Genomic DNA, 16,204 nt, shown 5'->3' on the forward strand with positions numbered 1-16,204 from the left:
TACGAATCGATATTAGTATGATTCGATAATACGATTAAAACATTAAATCGTATTTTAGCTGTCCCTCCCTCCCTTCCCTCTTATCTTCAACTCCCTCCCTCACCCGCCTCCCCTCCCTCTCACCTCATTTCCTCATTTCTCATCTTACTATGCGAATGGTAGTACGTGTCACTATAATAAGTTCTAAGAAATCGTCGTTTACTTCCTATTTGATAGTGCTAATCCCTAGATATAATCCGTCTGAGTATTAAGAGTTGTAAAGTAAAGTACCTATTAATTTAGGTTTCACTATGGTAATTCAGAAGATTTGCTGTTTAGGAGCGGGCTACGTCGGTGGACCTACCTGCAGTGTTATTGCACTGAAATGCCCGGACATTCGAGTAACTGTTTGTGACAAAAGTGAAGAAAGAATAAGACAGTGGAACTCAGACAAATTGCCAATTTACGAGCCGGGTTTAGACGATGTAGTGAGACAGTGTCGGGGGAAGAACCTTTTCTTCTCGACGGATATCGTTAAAGGAATTCAGGAGGCCGATTTGATATTTATTTCTGTAAATACGCCGACGAAGACTATAGGGAACGGTAAGGGCCGAGCGGCGGACCTAAAATATGTCGAAGGAGCGGCAAGAATGATCGCTGATATCTCTACAAACAACAAAATTGTTGTCGAAAAGAGTACTGTGCCTGTTAAGGCCGCTGAAATCATCATGAAGATACTCCGTGCGAACACCAGTCCAGGGGTACAGTACCAGATTTTGTCTAATCCAGAGTTTTTGGCTGAAGGAACAGCTATTGTAGACTTGGTTGAAGCTGAAAGGGTATTAATTGGTGGAGAAGACACACCTGATGGTCACAAAGCAATCCAGGAGCTGTGCTGGGTGTATGAACATTGGATACCAGCCAAAAACATAATTAAAACCAACACATGGAGCTCTGAATTGTCAAAATTGGCAGCAAATGCCTTTTTGGCACAAAGAATATCCAGTATAAATTCGTTGTCCGCTGTTTGTGAAGGCACCGGGGCTGATGTGTCCGAGGTGGCCCGAGCTATAGGCAGGGACTCTCGTATTGGTCCCAAATTCCTTGAGGCTTCTATTGGCTTTGGAGGCAGTTGTTTCCAGAAAGATATTCTGAATCTTATCTACTTGTGTGAGTGTTTGCATTTGCCAGAAGTAGCCGCTTACTGGCAGCAAGTTGTCAACCTAAATGAGTATCAAAAGACCCGTTTCACCCGCGAAGTCATCGAAGCATTGTTCAACACGGTGAGTGACAAAAAGATTGCCATCCTAGGCTTTTCATTCAAGAAAAACACGGGTGACACGCGAGAATCGCCAGCTATATGTGTAGCTAGTACATTGCTTGATGAGGGGGCAAAATTGCACATATATGATCCAAAAGTTGAGCATGAACAGATTCTATATGAGCTGACCAATCCGTATGTTACACCTGATCCGGAAAGAGTAAAAAGGAACATTATAATTCATGATTCTGCGTATTCAGCGGTGAAAGGAACCCATGCAATAGTTTTGTGTACGGAATGGGATGAATTTAAGGAATTGGACTATAGAAAGATATATGATACAATGATGAAGCCAGCGTATATGTTTGATGGTAGGAAGATATTAGACCATGAGAAATTGCTGAATATTGGGTTCCACGTGCACACGATTGGGAAGAAGCTGAGAAGAGCCAGTAGTATTCGAGCGCAAGGCAGCCAGACAATGTCTTAGTTTTAGTGAGTATATATATATATGCATTATATTTATGTTAGTCTATATTGAGCTTCTGTACATTGTTGCTAACACTGGTGTGTGATTTTATTCAAGTTGCCTAAAGGCATCTAATATCACTTTTATGACTGCCTAATGCCTTCTAATTGCAAGTAGACTTCATTTCAAATTCTGTGTCATTTATTTTCTTTACACGTAATTAATAAAACTTATAAAAAATAATATATCAAATTTGAAAGTATAGTTCACGGACATGACGAAACTATAAGAGTTCCGTTTTTGTTATTTGGCTACGGTCTCGGCAGACGGACAAAGACAGTCTAAGGGACAGCCTGAATCGGAATTAATTAGAAATGAAAAATGTATTATCATGTACATGGAAATTTATGGAATGAAAAATATTTGAAGGTTAAGAAATACATAAGAAAGAAATTATAAGACTTAAGTAGAAAGAGATTTTAAACTAAAATTATGTTTCTAACACAGCCTCGATAAATGTTCCTATAAGAGTACCATGTTAGAGAGTACGGAACACTAATAAAAAGTATCAAAATAATAGTATTTATGTTCTTTTAAAGGTATTTAAAAGAACATAAATACTATTATTTTATATACCTGAACTAATTCAACAGTATCTTTATTAAAACTTGATAAAAAAAATATTCATATTAAATACATGTTAGAAAACGTGATAAGTAATAATTATAAGAAATATTAAGTTTTTAATCCCTGAATCCCATTTTTGATTAGATTGTATCAGTCAGTTAGATAAATAGAAGAGGCCCGCGCATGCGTGCGTGTCTGATCAATCCATAATCTTAAAAAACGTAGTAATTTTAAATGATTATGATTTGAAATAATACAAAAAAAGGTAGCCAAGCGCGAGTCGATCTGGCCAGTGATTCCGTAATAGCTAGCAATATGCATAGATTAAGAATATATTGAGAGCAGCAAATCAATAATTGTTTGCCAACATAAAGCAAGTTTTATTTATTTATTTAAAACTTTATTTTTTAAAATAACCTTGTACTTTACTAGTTGTCCGTCCCGGCCTGCTCGAGTAAAAACGTAATGAATCATACACCTACGCCTTCCTCAGAAATTTATCTATCTATTGGTGAAAACCGCACGAAAATCCGTGCAGTAGTTATTGAGTTTGTCGCGAACAAACGGACAGATAGACGTGGCAGAGGAGTTTGTTTTATAATATGTAAGGACAAGGAAGGTTAAGGGTTTTTGTATAAAGTTCCTACATCTACATAACAAGACTTGTGTTGTCTTAGTTTCGGAATAAAGTGGCTCTGACATGCAGACTGTAAGACTGACAAACCAACGCTATTTATTCTGTATACCTATTTATCAAAGATATAAAAAAACATTACATTGTAAATCTGTGATATTTATTCTGTTGCAAAATCAAAATGAAACCATTTATTTAGAAATCAGGTCTTCTCAGGCAATTTTTCACGTCATATTCTAAACTTTTGCCCACAACTTCGTTTGTGAGTAAAATCCGTTTCCCGTGGGAATTCTTGGAAATCCCTTCTTAGTGCCCCTACACTGTCTGTCCTAGGAACCTACACACCATATTTCTGCTTTCTACGCCCAGTAGTTTCGGCCGTACGTTGCCTGTCAATCAGTCAGTTACTCAGTAACGGAAGAATTTTATATAATTAATATTGATATTGTTTTAATGATATTTACCAAAGCTACAAACTACTTCTTGCGCGCTATTTATCACGCGATTAACAGCCTATGACACTCTCCAGATAATATATCAACTAAATCGAATGCATCGTTTTAACGTGAAAGAAGGGCAAATAAACTCACTATATGAAACATTACAAATTATTTATTTATTTTATTTATTTATTTATTTACATTACAGATGACTCCAATACAATAGCGTACTTAATTAATTTAATCTATGACCTTAACTAATTTAATTATAACATAAAACATACAAAGTTACTCTTGTGAATTCAGCCAATGAGCAACTAAAGAAATCCAACCGGTTAGCAACCACGTTTAAAGTATTCAAAGCTCTCTTACCAGTGGCGACTTTTTTAATAATTGCGTACGCGAATTGCGTACGGGGTATTTCGAACAGAGGGGGTTGTCGGCGTCGCTCCACATAGCGATAGCGGCACTCGCATGGCCATCCACTGCAATAAGTCTGTGTTATATTATATTAATAACAAGCTTTTATCCGCGTTTAATTCCCGGATAAATTATTATCAATACATATAATATTTTTAATATTTCAAAATATAGCGCGATGAACTATACAAGATTTTAAGTAAGACCATCCGCTACACAATTGACAAAAACCCCATGAAATTCCATCCACATGTTCTTATGCTTTGCGCGAACGAACATAACACATTAAAAACGAACTTAACGAACTTAACTTGAACGAACTTAACACACTTGGAGTTTTATTGTATGAACAGATAGATAGCTATTTGTGAACTAATTTGTGCAATAAAGTATTATTGTATTGTTTGTGTCGTAATCGTAAAAGGCATATCATATGCCTTTACGCGTTTCAAATTAAATTAGTGATATCTTATAGTGTGTGCACATTCGATAAGAAGTTGGCAAAATGAGTTCAAACAAAAATAAAATACTGAAACACCATATCATTTACCGCTGCTCGGTGGAAGCGAATGAATAATAGCATTAAATTGTTACAAACAAACACACAAGTCAAACAATCTCACTTTACATAATTGGAAAAACCACATCTTATCTGAATCTAAGCGGCTAATGTTGTTACACAATTTTCCAAATACTGTATTGTTTTCCGAGGCTGTGGTGTGAGATTGCAATCGACACTTGTGTAACCAGAACCCTCGCGGTGAGACGCAGACAACCAATCACAGAGCGGCGTTTTGACGTGCCGACAATAATCGCATTGTGATTGGTTAATATGATTCGACTCTGCAATGTGATTGGTTGCGTTTCAATGCGAGTGAGACGCGAACTGTGAATTGCACTATTGGCTGTTCTACTACATAAGTCTCTATTTTCACTCTAATTTCTCTCTAATCTGAGCGTTTTCCTGTTTGCCCTGGGTCCTCTTTCCTACCTTTTTGCCTCCACTTCGCTAAGTCAGCTACATCCCTATTTGTCAGACTATTGGCACGCATATCATCCCTGACGTAATCCCAGAGCGTAAAATTGAATGATTAAATTTTACGCTCTGGGATTACGTCAGGTAAGCTACTATAACTACTGCTGGAAAGTGCTGTTATGGTGTTGACGCCATTTGAAATATGAGTAATGTTATTGAATAAATTGCTATTTTAAATTTTCACTATATCCCAACTAATATTATAAATGCGAAAGTAAGTTTGTTTGTTACCTTTTCACGCATTATCCGACCGGACCGATTGTTATGAAATTTGGTACACGGATAAAAAAATAACCTGGAATAACACATAGGGTACTGTTTATCCCGAAATTCCCACAGGAGCGAAGCCCCGGGGCGCAGCTACTATTATATAATTGTGTTGTACCTATATAAAAATGCAATGTCCCTATTACTTTGTTTTATGAATAAATGAATTGACGACATCAAGCCAGGACTTCTTGAGCAGTATATCTGTCTAATACAATGGCTATTTCGTATTGTAATTAAAAAATGTAGTTCGTTAAAAATCCGGTTTTAACCCCCGACGCAAAAAGAGGGGTTATATAGGTTTGACCGCTAAGTGTGTCTGTCTATCTGTATACGTGGCACCGTAGCTCATCAACGGGTGAACCGATTTGCATGCGGATTTATTTTTATTTGATGGCTAATTTTTATGCGGTGGTTCTTGGATGTGTTTGTACAAAGTCGGTTCAGCCGTTCAAAAGTTGTAGCGAAACTAATATTGAAAGTCGGGGGGTTTTGTAATTTGTCTAACAAATAAACTTGTTTACTCTTTATAGACTGTACTGTACCTGTACATGGGCCGACACTTTATTTTTTAATGTGTTATACTTTGACTGTAACACAATACGTAATAAAACAAACATTTTTGCATGCCCCTTGACCTAATAATTATTTGGTCGCTAAAATGTCCGAGGTCGGCCATGAGTTGACGTGATGCGATTACACAAACAAACGTACGTACATCCAATAAATTTATATGTGATGTTGAAAAGTTAGTTGGAATGCACATTTTCGATCAGCTTGAAAAATAAGCCGCATCTATAATTTCTTGTTGGATTAGTATGGAATGCACTTTTTTGATTAGTTGAAAAGAAAAAGAAGCCGCATCTATACTTTCTTGTTGTATTAGTATGGAATGCACTTTTTTGATTAGTTGAAAAGAAAAAGAAGCCGCATCTATACTTTCTTGGCGTTAATAACATTGAAGCATAGACATCCCATTATCCGATATCTTTGGTGAGAAATGTATGGCTAATACGGTAGGCCGCCGGCGGAAATATAATTTGCTAACTATTATCCGCAGCTCCGGCTATCCGGCTTAAAAAAGAAGTGTACACTTTTTTTTTTAAGTTTCATGGCTCCATCGTTCGCCAATTAATTAAGCTAAAATATGTTTTGTCACTATCTCATTTTACAATATTTGACATTGACAGAAATCATGCATTATCGTTTTTACATGGAATTAGTAGTACTCACGGAGTACCTACTAATTCCATGCATTTTTATGAATGAAAAATCATCGTTTTGGCGAACGATGGAGCATAACACAAGAAAATGAGATAGGGTAGATCCTCAGGAGTAACATTTGGCTACATTTTATCGCGGAATTGCGAACGAAGTCGCGGGCCGCAGCTAGCCATTAACTGAATTGTTAATATCGCTCTATTGTCTCTTCTTCGTGGAAGTCCGATTTTCACTTGGCCAGATTTTCTCGTAATAATATTAGTGACAAAAATGGCCGTAAACATAATATAACATTTTGTATAATACTTTGATTGATTAATAAAAATGTTTTATCAACACTATTTCCTGCTGATAAAACATTACGACATTCATTGTAATGGTATATAACTTACAATTATAGTTTAAAACGTGCTGTTAATTTTTCCAATTAAATTTTTACGTCGCCCACGTTTTTACAAACTTCAATGAAATTTGGTGATGATTTGAAGGGATTGTGATCAAGTGGTTAAAATCGTCCTTCTGTAATCGAAAGATTCCAGGTTCGAATCCTACTCGTGCCACATTCATGAGTTATACCAATCTGACTCATGTTTTCATAGACCACCACTTGCTTCCGGTGAAGGAAAACATCGTGAGGAAACCTGCACACTGGTTCACTAGTGTGTATGCGATTATTGCCACTACACGCGGTAGATAGTCGTAAAAGTCATCTCAAATACCTTTAGGCGAGTTTAATAAAATTTGACACCAAGATGAAATTCCTTTGCTACCTTTTCTCCTCCATTTTGCACAGTATCCGGCATCCTAGTTGTTAGACCATTGGCACGCATATCATCCTTGATGACATCAAGTCAGCACTACTTGGGTTTGCCTTCTGCCAGAGCCGGGCGGGAGCGGCATAGCAAGAAATTTGTTCTCTTGTTGCCCTAATAACCAATCAATCACAATCGTATATCTTAATTTTATGTTTTCTTTTGCAGGTAAAAAAATAAAGTGCATGTATTATTTGCGGCTGTATTTTCAACACAGATGTACGAAGTTTACAGGAATTGTTTTGTTTACATTTCTTTCATAGGGCCTCGTTCGCACGGTCGGTTTTTGAACGCAAATTTAAAAACTTTGAAATTAAGCATAGTATTGTATCTGTTAACACGTTTCATTGTTGCATTGCTGAGCGCTGTGCGTGTACGGTAAGTTAAAAATACAAAAGAACAGTATTTATTAATTTAACGCCACAAAACAAAAATAGATAAACAATAATGTCACTTGTGTCGATAAGTGCGAACGTCGGGATCCGGAGCTATTTTACGTCCGTGCGAACGAGCAGTAATGTTTTCACTAAAAAATGTCAACAAGGGCAAAAAGACTCAACACTGGACCCAAAAAACCAACAAATTATAACTAGAAATAGTAAGGATATTATAATGTAAAGAATATATTTTTATACTCCATTAATACGATGTATGTCGCTGTTATTCATAATTAGGTATTATAAATAATTGTTCGAAAGCATAAAATTATGTGTCGTATTGTAAGATTTACATACATTTGTATATTTTTCGATTTATTGTTTATTTCAGATATGGTTCAAATTTTCCTTATCCATTGTTTTGAATATTAGGTATTTATATTTTTTTAGTTACTATTGTCACAAAAACGTTATTTCTACTTGACCGGCTTTTGACATAATATAAGGTTATTTAATTGATTTCTTTAATTAGGTTTATAATTGGATAATTATGAGTGTTTTAAGTATTTGTATCAACAACGTCACTATTTATATGAAAAATTAAATTTTTTATTGTTTATATCAAAAATTATCATATTAGAAAAAAAAGAAACTATATTTTTTAATATTTTAGATAATCTTTGATAACTGAAGATTTTAGTTGTTACCTATATGATTTAAATATGCCTAAAGTATTATGTCAATAATTGGTCGACTAAAAAATTGTAATTAAAAGAAACTTACCTTTATAACGAAAGACTCTTAAGCTGCACAAAATTTATTTTTTTTTATTTTAAAAATTTTTTTCATTGCTTTATTCGTATTTCAAGTTTGTTTTAAGTTCTTAAGTGTAAAATTTAATTTTAAGAAAATGCGTAGGCATCTTAGTATTATTTACATCAATCCGATTTTAATATTCATGAAAAATATGTATTTACAATAAAGAATTTAATTAGTTAATAATTTTTATAATAAAATTTATGATTGTATGTTAATTAAAATGTGTTTCTGAATGATCATATTCACTCAAAATTATGTACACAAATTAAAGTAAATGGTACACTTTCAATATATTTGTGTGACTTTCTGGATAGCTAATTATTTATTGTATTCAAGATGGGTATATGCCGAGGCCCCAACCAAATTTTATGGTCTACGACGGTAAAAAAAGACGCCAGCAAATTTATTTTTTAATGGCGCAATACAGATTGTTATATATTTATGCACGGCCCTAAACACATTTTATTTTTGTGTATAATTTGGCCTCGATATTGCCATGCAAAGTATTATTATACATATTGTGTTTGCAATATTTTTTAAGAATAAATGAATACATTTAATATTATCTATTTTTTTTTACTTACTTGGCTCGAAAGTTCTGTTCCCATCATACTGTGATTCTTTTGTTACATTGTATTGACTTAGTGGTGGCCGAGACGGATACCGGTTGGTAAAACACCAGCCAGCTGGTGAGATTGCTGGGATGAGATTGGCACAGGGCCGTTAAAAGTGTCACGAAAAAAAAAAGCTGGCCTTCAAACTAAATTTTTAGACATAAAACACACGTTTATGCTATGCGAATAATACACACAGGCAGTTCCAAAATGAATTATACTACTCTGACATAGCTAAAACTAATATAACCCTTAAATAGCTAACACACTTCTGACGCAACTCCAACAAAGCTAACATAACTCTGAAATAGCTCACACAACTCTGAAAAAGCTACATAACTATGTCATAACTCAAAAATAGCTAACACAACTTTAGAGTTGTGTTTCTGCTCTTTTCGAGTTATGTTAGAGTTGTATTAGCTATTTCAGAGTTAGCTATTTCGAAAATATGTCAGAGTTGTGTTAGCAATTTCAGAATTATGTTAGCTGTTTCAAAGTTGTGTTAGATTTGTGTTGGCTGTTTCGGAGTTATGTAATAGTATTGTTAGCTATTTTCGAGTTATAGTAGAGTTGTGTGAGCTATTTCAGAGTTATATTAGCTATTTCGAAAATATGTCAGAGTTGTGTTAGCTATTTCAGAGTCTATTCGATTTGTGTTAACTGTTTCGGCGTTACGCCACAGCTGTCTTTGCTATTTACAAGTTATGTCTTAGATGTGTTAGCTATTTCGGCTAACAGCTCACACAACTTTGACATAGCTAACTCAACTATGATATAATTCGAAAATAGCTAACAAAACTCTAATATAACTCAAAAATAGCTATCTATAACATAACTCTGAAACAGCTCTTATGTAACTCCGAAATATCTAACACATCTAAGACATATCTCGGAAAAAGCATACGCAACTATGACGTAACGCCGAAACAGCTAACACAGCTCAAATATATCTCTAAAATAGCTTTTTTTTTTGTTTACCCAGGGGAATGCTTGTTACGCAGTGAGTGTAGGACTCCTGGGCCGCTAGTCGGCCCAGCCTACCCACTAAACCCCTGGGGCTTATCACGCTGCCGTTATGGGGGACGTCACTGGGTCGCTAGGCATTTCACCGCGTAGTAATGTAGTTACAGACACATTTTTTACTGTTTTGTGTGAACAGAGGGAAGGCTGATGATATCATCATTAAATTCTTAAAATATGACCTCACAAAGATGCCTATACATGGTAAAAATTGAAAAAAATAAAATAAAACGCATTCGTGCAAGGCTGAACAGTCATGGCATTTATAGTCACGATTCGTACTTCGGAGAAGATGAGTTTATTTCCGTTTCGATGCTCTCAATTCCAGTAACTGAATATGCCTTTTTTATTTATTGTTTAAAACGTAAAACTTAAGCCTCGTATGACATTATATTATCATGCCTCCAATACTACTAATAAGTATTATAAATGCGAGTTTGTGGGGATGTATGTGTGTAGGTATGTATATGTGCCTCTTGTACGCAAAATCTATTGGATGGATTGTTATTAAATTTCGTACACGGGTAGAATATAACTTGGAATAATACATAGGATACTTTTTATCCCGAAATCCTTTTTATACTTATATCGATTGATATATTTTTCTTCTGTGTCAAGTAAATCAATAAATACTGGTGACTCAGTGTAATTATTCTGGGAAGTCTCATGCTGGCTCCACACTGTCGTCGAACAGCTTGCCAAACTTTGGTGAATTTGGTATACATTGCTGGTTTTCATTGCGGTAAATAAAGGCACAAACTTACTACGCAATATTCACGCATCCGTGACGGCATGTGTCCGAGTTCGGCGACAATATGGAGCTGGCATAAAACTAAAGTAACAGGCAATTTTTAGTTCTATTAGCTATGTAATTATGGCAATGCATGTTAACATCCTGTTTCATGTCGTCCAGACCACCAAGTTACAACAATTAGAATAAAACATAAATTATATTTTTGTCAAAACTGAGAATATTTAAAAAAACGCAATCAATCACAGCACTGCCCACATTAAATCATGCAAGTCAATGACCTGTTTTTTACCGTAAGTATGGCGGCGTACGCTCTGTAATTGCCCGACTAAAAGTAATCTACTTACTTACATACCCATACCGTCTATCGATAGTATAACTGCATTTTGCTAAATTCGGTTAACGTTGTCTATTCACGAACGCTGTTTTAAGTCTCACCGTTTGCTGATAAAATACGAGGCAACTAAGGGACACACAGCCTAGACAGCTGATAGGTAACACAAGCATTCCAAAGGAGGGTTGATGTCGGGCAGGCGGCCGGTTGTAAAATCACAGCCGAATCTTCGAAATTTTAAAGGTTTTTTTTACGACGACTCCGAGCGTGCAGAGACATGACAGAGAGCAATAGATTACTATGTATATAGGGTAGACAGGGCTAACTGCTAAATACCTTCAGATTTATCAAGCACAGATTAAGATATTATATTTTTATTAGAATAATAATCCATAAACTTATTATTTAGGGTTCTTCCGCACATAAGTTGAATCAAAATGGCGGTAGCCTTCGTGTTGTTGTCAACTTAAAGTTCTATGATAAAGTATTTTTTTCGTAGTGTTATTTTACATTAAATCGTCCTTTATTACACTATGATTGAGAATAAGATTTAGTTGAGCGGGGACAATAAAATGGTGACAAAAATCGTAACGCTCATGAAGCTTTGTCCTGGTCCTGGGCCATCCCTATTTTGTCAGCTATTTCCTTTATATCGTCGAGACATCTAGCTGCCGGATGATATTCATGTTCTCATTAAAATAAATATATTAGGACAAATCACACAGATTGAGCTAGCCCCATAGTAAGTTCGAGACTTGTGTTATGGGATACTCACTGGATAACTCAACGATACTATATTCTATAACAAATACATATATAGATAAACATCCAAGACCCGGGCCAATCAGAAAAAGATCATTTTCCGTCACGACCCGACCGGGGATCGAACCCGGGACCTCTTAGTTCAGAGGCAAGCACTTTACCACTGCGCCATCGAGGTAGACGACCTCGGTGGCGCAGTGGTAAATGGTGGTAGTATTGGTTTTAGACATGGTAACTTTAGGTAAACAACTAGCTGCGCCCCGGGACTTCGTTATATTCTACCCGAGTCCCGAATTTCATAACACTCGGTCTAGTAGATTTTGCGTCAAAGAGTAACAAACATAGGTACACACATCCTCAGAAACTTTCGTATTTATAATATTAGAATTAGAAGGATTCTGGTGCCAGCACTACTGATAACTTTTTGACGCAAAATACATATATTATTAACTCTTTCGCTGGCAAAAACCCACATATTTAAGCCCATAAACTACAAAGTGGTTTAAAAAAAAACATTGGAAAATGCTATTTTTTATTAAAAATTACATGTTATAAACATGGCATACATTTAAAATTGCTATACATAAAAAAATAATAGTTAATAATATACAAAACACAAAACATATATAAATTAGTCTGCCTCTATCACAACGAATGTTTTAATTTGTTGAAAATGTTTAGGTAACACGACTACACTTTTTATATCCTCACATAGTTATTACAACACAAAGTCCTCTGTCGCGTTTGTCTTTCTGTCTGTACGCGATAAACACAAACTACTGCACGGATTTTCATGCGGTTTTCACTAATAGATAGAGTGATTCCTGAGGAAGGTTAATGTGTGTAATTTATTGTGTTTTACCCGAGCGAAGTCGGGACGTGCCGCCCGTCATAAGTTTAACATGTCTGGGTATCCGTATGTCTGTCCGTGGCATCGTAATCGTAGCAGTCAAACGGAAGAACCGATTTTGATATTTTTTTTATTGGAACGAGAATTTAATCGAGTGTTCTTAGCTATGTTTGGACAATGGCAGTTTGGAAACTGATGAGATGATGCCAGCATTTTCGGTGGGGTTTTTTAAATTTTTAAATTTTTTTTTTTTTTATAGATATTAATTTTTGGTTTACGCGAGTGGAGCTGTGTGCCTCAGTTAGTAAATTTCATGTTTAGACGTAGAGTTAAATAAAGCTTAGTGAAACGTAATAGACTAGTAATTTATGCTGAAGCGAAGAAAAAGTAGGAACTCTGACGTCGCTCGGACGCTCTATAGCTGTCTTCCTCAGCTATAGAGCGTCCGAGCGACGTCCCGGATACACTCCCAACGATATTAGCAATTTACGCTTGATATTTTTATGTAGAGTCTAATATAAACAAACGTTTGACTTGTTTTAATAACATAGTTTGATAATATTTACTAATATAAAATTCATTTGAACAGTGTTTTAAAATAATGAATGATGTCGAATCATTATATAGTTAGTATCAATATTTATATTATTGTATTAGTTAATTTGTTATATGAATACGGTAGATGAATAATTTTTATTTTGATGACTATTGGATGACATAGTTATTAGAAATAATATTAGTTTGGAGAAAAGGCTGCGGTGAAGTTTGTTGCGCCGCTTCTTCTTCACCTGCGCTTTGGAAGCCGGCAGTAGACTTAGTTTAAGTCATTTTTTTTACGTCAATAAGTGATGTATATCCTCATCATCATCCTAAATTGAATAAAGAATTCTGAATTTGAATTTGACAAAAATAAAATCACACATTTTTGGACTCGTCCAAACGGTCCATATTAAATGATACTCTAACGTGACGTCACGATAGGGTAATCACTTAGCGAAAAAAGCTAAGTTTGTTTGACAGCTACCTTTAGATTGTTTGACAGATACCTTGTGATAACTTCTTAAGAAAAGTTGTTTCAAAATTTTAGTTTTTTTACAATGGTTGACTTTACGTTTAGAATTTTATTATTTTTTTAAATGGCCTACCAACCCCGCCATCTAGCGGCACGTAGTCGCATACACACCAGTGAAGTAAACTGTCCACCAGTGTGCAGGTTTCCTCACGATATTTTCTTCACCGGAAGTAAGTGGTGGTCGATGAAAACTGCTATACATGAGTCAGATTGGTATACAAACTCATGTGGCACGAGTTGAATTCGAACCTGGGACCTTTCTATCACAGGCGGCGGAAGGTCTTAACCACTGGGCCACCAGCGATTTAACTTCACCTTCGCATATAATATTAATTAGTATTAGAATGTATTCCTGTTGAGCTTGTTACCTAAACATTTTCCATGTTAAATAATATATTAAATGCTTATTACATGTGACCGGTCGTTAGATGAGTATTTTAATAATACATTTAATAACATTATACATAAGTTTAGGCGCAGCCGGTTAAGACAATGTGCAGTTAATATTAACAAATACATAATTGCAGTCCATTCTTTCTTACGAGGCTTAACATGTAAACAATCTACACAGAATTAATTTAGTGTATTTCCTAAAAAGTCTATTTTAATTTGTATTGTTGTAAAATCATACAAAGACACGGTAATATTGTTTACATAATAAGATTTGTAAGAAAAATAATTTTACATATTTAACGAAATCTGTTATTTTTCATATGGAGGGTTATTGCTAATACTGGTGTTGGGTTATTCAAGACGCCTAAAGGCATCTGACATTACCAATATCGACAAAAGTTAACTGCACAATTGTTATGAACAATCTTTTTATTGTATTTTGTAAAACAATTTGCTTGCGTGTCCTGTCAATTTTTCAGTCGAATTAGTTACACTTACGTGCAAGAAAAGGTTTGCACTATTTGATTGTATATTTTTATAATAAATACAGGGTGTTACAAGTACCACTTTGTATGATTGATATCTTATATATTGGAATTATTTTATTATAGAGAGTTATCATAGATAAATGCTACTAGTATGTAGCTTTTTTGGTATATTTAATTTAATTTAGAAAATGACGTGAAAATGTGCCTGTGAAGGCCTAATTTCTGAATAAATGATTTGATTCATATACATACCAAATGAAATATTTAACCTGAGGAAAATTTTAATTTAATAATTAAACATAATTAAACATTTGATTTATTTTCCTGATTTCAAGATTACGAAAAGTTGTTCAGTATCATGGTCTGAGCATGTACAAAAAATATTGTTAATGTATAAAAAGTCATTGTATTTTGTAACACCCTGTGTATTATATAAATTTCGGTTACAGTTACATTTTTGTTATATAACTATGGAGTAATATTGCAGATGGCTATTAGACAATGCCTTTGTTTGAATAGCAAACGTTACACACAATGATTGACATCATTCAATGCTTTTCAATTGAGTGCCGTATTTTTTAAGCTTATTTTTGTTTGTTTATTCAAACGTGCCAAGGGCGGACAATGTTCGGCTGTTAATTATTATTTGTACTTTTATAGGAATTGTGTATTTGACTGGGTATAAAACAAATGCATAAGTTATTTTCATAGTCAAACACTATCATTAAATGTCACTTTAATTCATCATTTTTATTAATTACGCGTTTAAGTTTATTTAGGTATGACTATTTGTCTCCAAAATTGTGACGTCACAGAATATCATTAATGCAATACCGAATAGTCATTAACCAGAGGATACTTCATTTATCTTCTCCTTTTTATAGAGGCTGTATGTATGTATTTCTATGTATATGTGTGCCATGAGACCTCGTCTTTATATTTTCACAAAAAAAAAATGTGTGATTTTTCTTGCACGTGAGTGTATTTTTTGTAGTTAATTCTTGTGTAATTATTAATTACATTCTACTTAAATATATTATATGATAACTAACGACTACGCGAAGTATGTAATGCCAAATAATACGAATCAACATCAATAATATTTAGCTATCAAATAATTTGGCGAAAAAAGCACGTATGATATGTGTATCAAAAATCTTATTGTATACTATTTTACATTATATGGCGTTGTTGAAAAAAAAAACATAATCCTATACAAAATGCGCGCTTTTCACACCTACTTCTAAATCAACATTTATTTGACAGTTGACAGATAACACGTTGGCGCCAAAGTCTGACAGATTTGTGTTTTTAGGCAAAGGTACGCGCGCCGTACAGCCAAAAAATTAACTGGAAATACCAACCCTGTGTCTATCAGAATACGATTATATAAATATCCTTATAGGTAAGATTAAATAATTTTGAATAATCCACATACGTACAGTCATACAATCTAACGATTTCTCATACATTTTTACCCTCATATGGTTACGTTTCGTTATTTTAATAGACAATTTTCTACGTATACAATCCATTTTAATGTGCCCTATGTTTTATA

At 34.6% G+C, this 16,204-nt stretch overlaps 2 protein-coding genes across 2 annotated transcripts in view; one reads left to right on the top strand and one right to left on the bottom strand.

The window, feature by feature from the left end:
- Positions 1-106: 106 nt before the first annotated feature.
- Positions 107-8,927, top strand: sgl (sugarless). The gene is made up of 2 exons (XM_053767113.1): positions 107-1,735; positions 7,335-8,927. The coding sequence occupies exon 1, from the start codon at positions 291-293 to the stop codon at positions 1,728-1,730; it is 1,440 nt and encodes a 479-aa protein (XP_053623088.1). The 5' UTR covers positions 107-290; the 3' UTR covers positions 1,731-1,735; positions 7,335-8,927.
- The window catches only part of dsh (dishevelled), a 31,552-nt gene continuing 18,937 nt past the window's right edge, over positions 3,590-16,204 (bottom strand). Inside the window, exon 10 of the transcript XR_008406115.2 lies at positions 3,590-3,895. The gene's annotated coding sequence lies outside the window, so the exon portion shown is untranslated. The remainder of the gene's footprint in view (positions 3,896-16,204) is intronic.

The sequence above is a fragment of the Plodia interpunctella genome, chromosome 30 (genome assembly GCF_027563975.2).
Source record: "Plodia interpunctella isolate USDA-ARS_2022_Savannah chromosome 30, ilPloInte3.2, whole genome shotgun sequence".
NCBI classification, from domain to species: domain Eukaryota; kingdom Metazoa; phylum Arthropoda; class Insecta; order Lepidoptera; family Pyralidae; genus Plodia; species Plodia interpunctella.

Coding starts and splice junctions, on each gene's coding strand:
- sgl (XM_053767113.1), top strand. CDS start 291: ATGGTAATTCAGAAGATTTGCTGTTTAGGAGCGGGCTACGTCGGTGGA.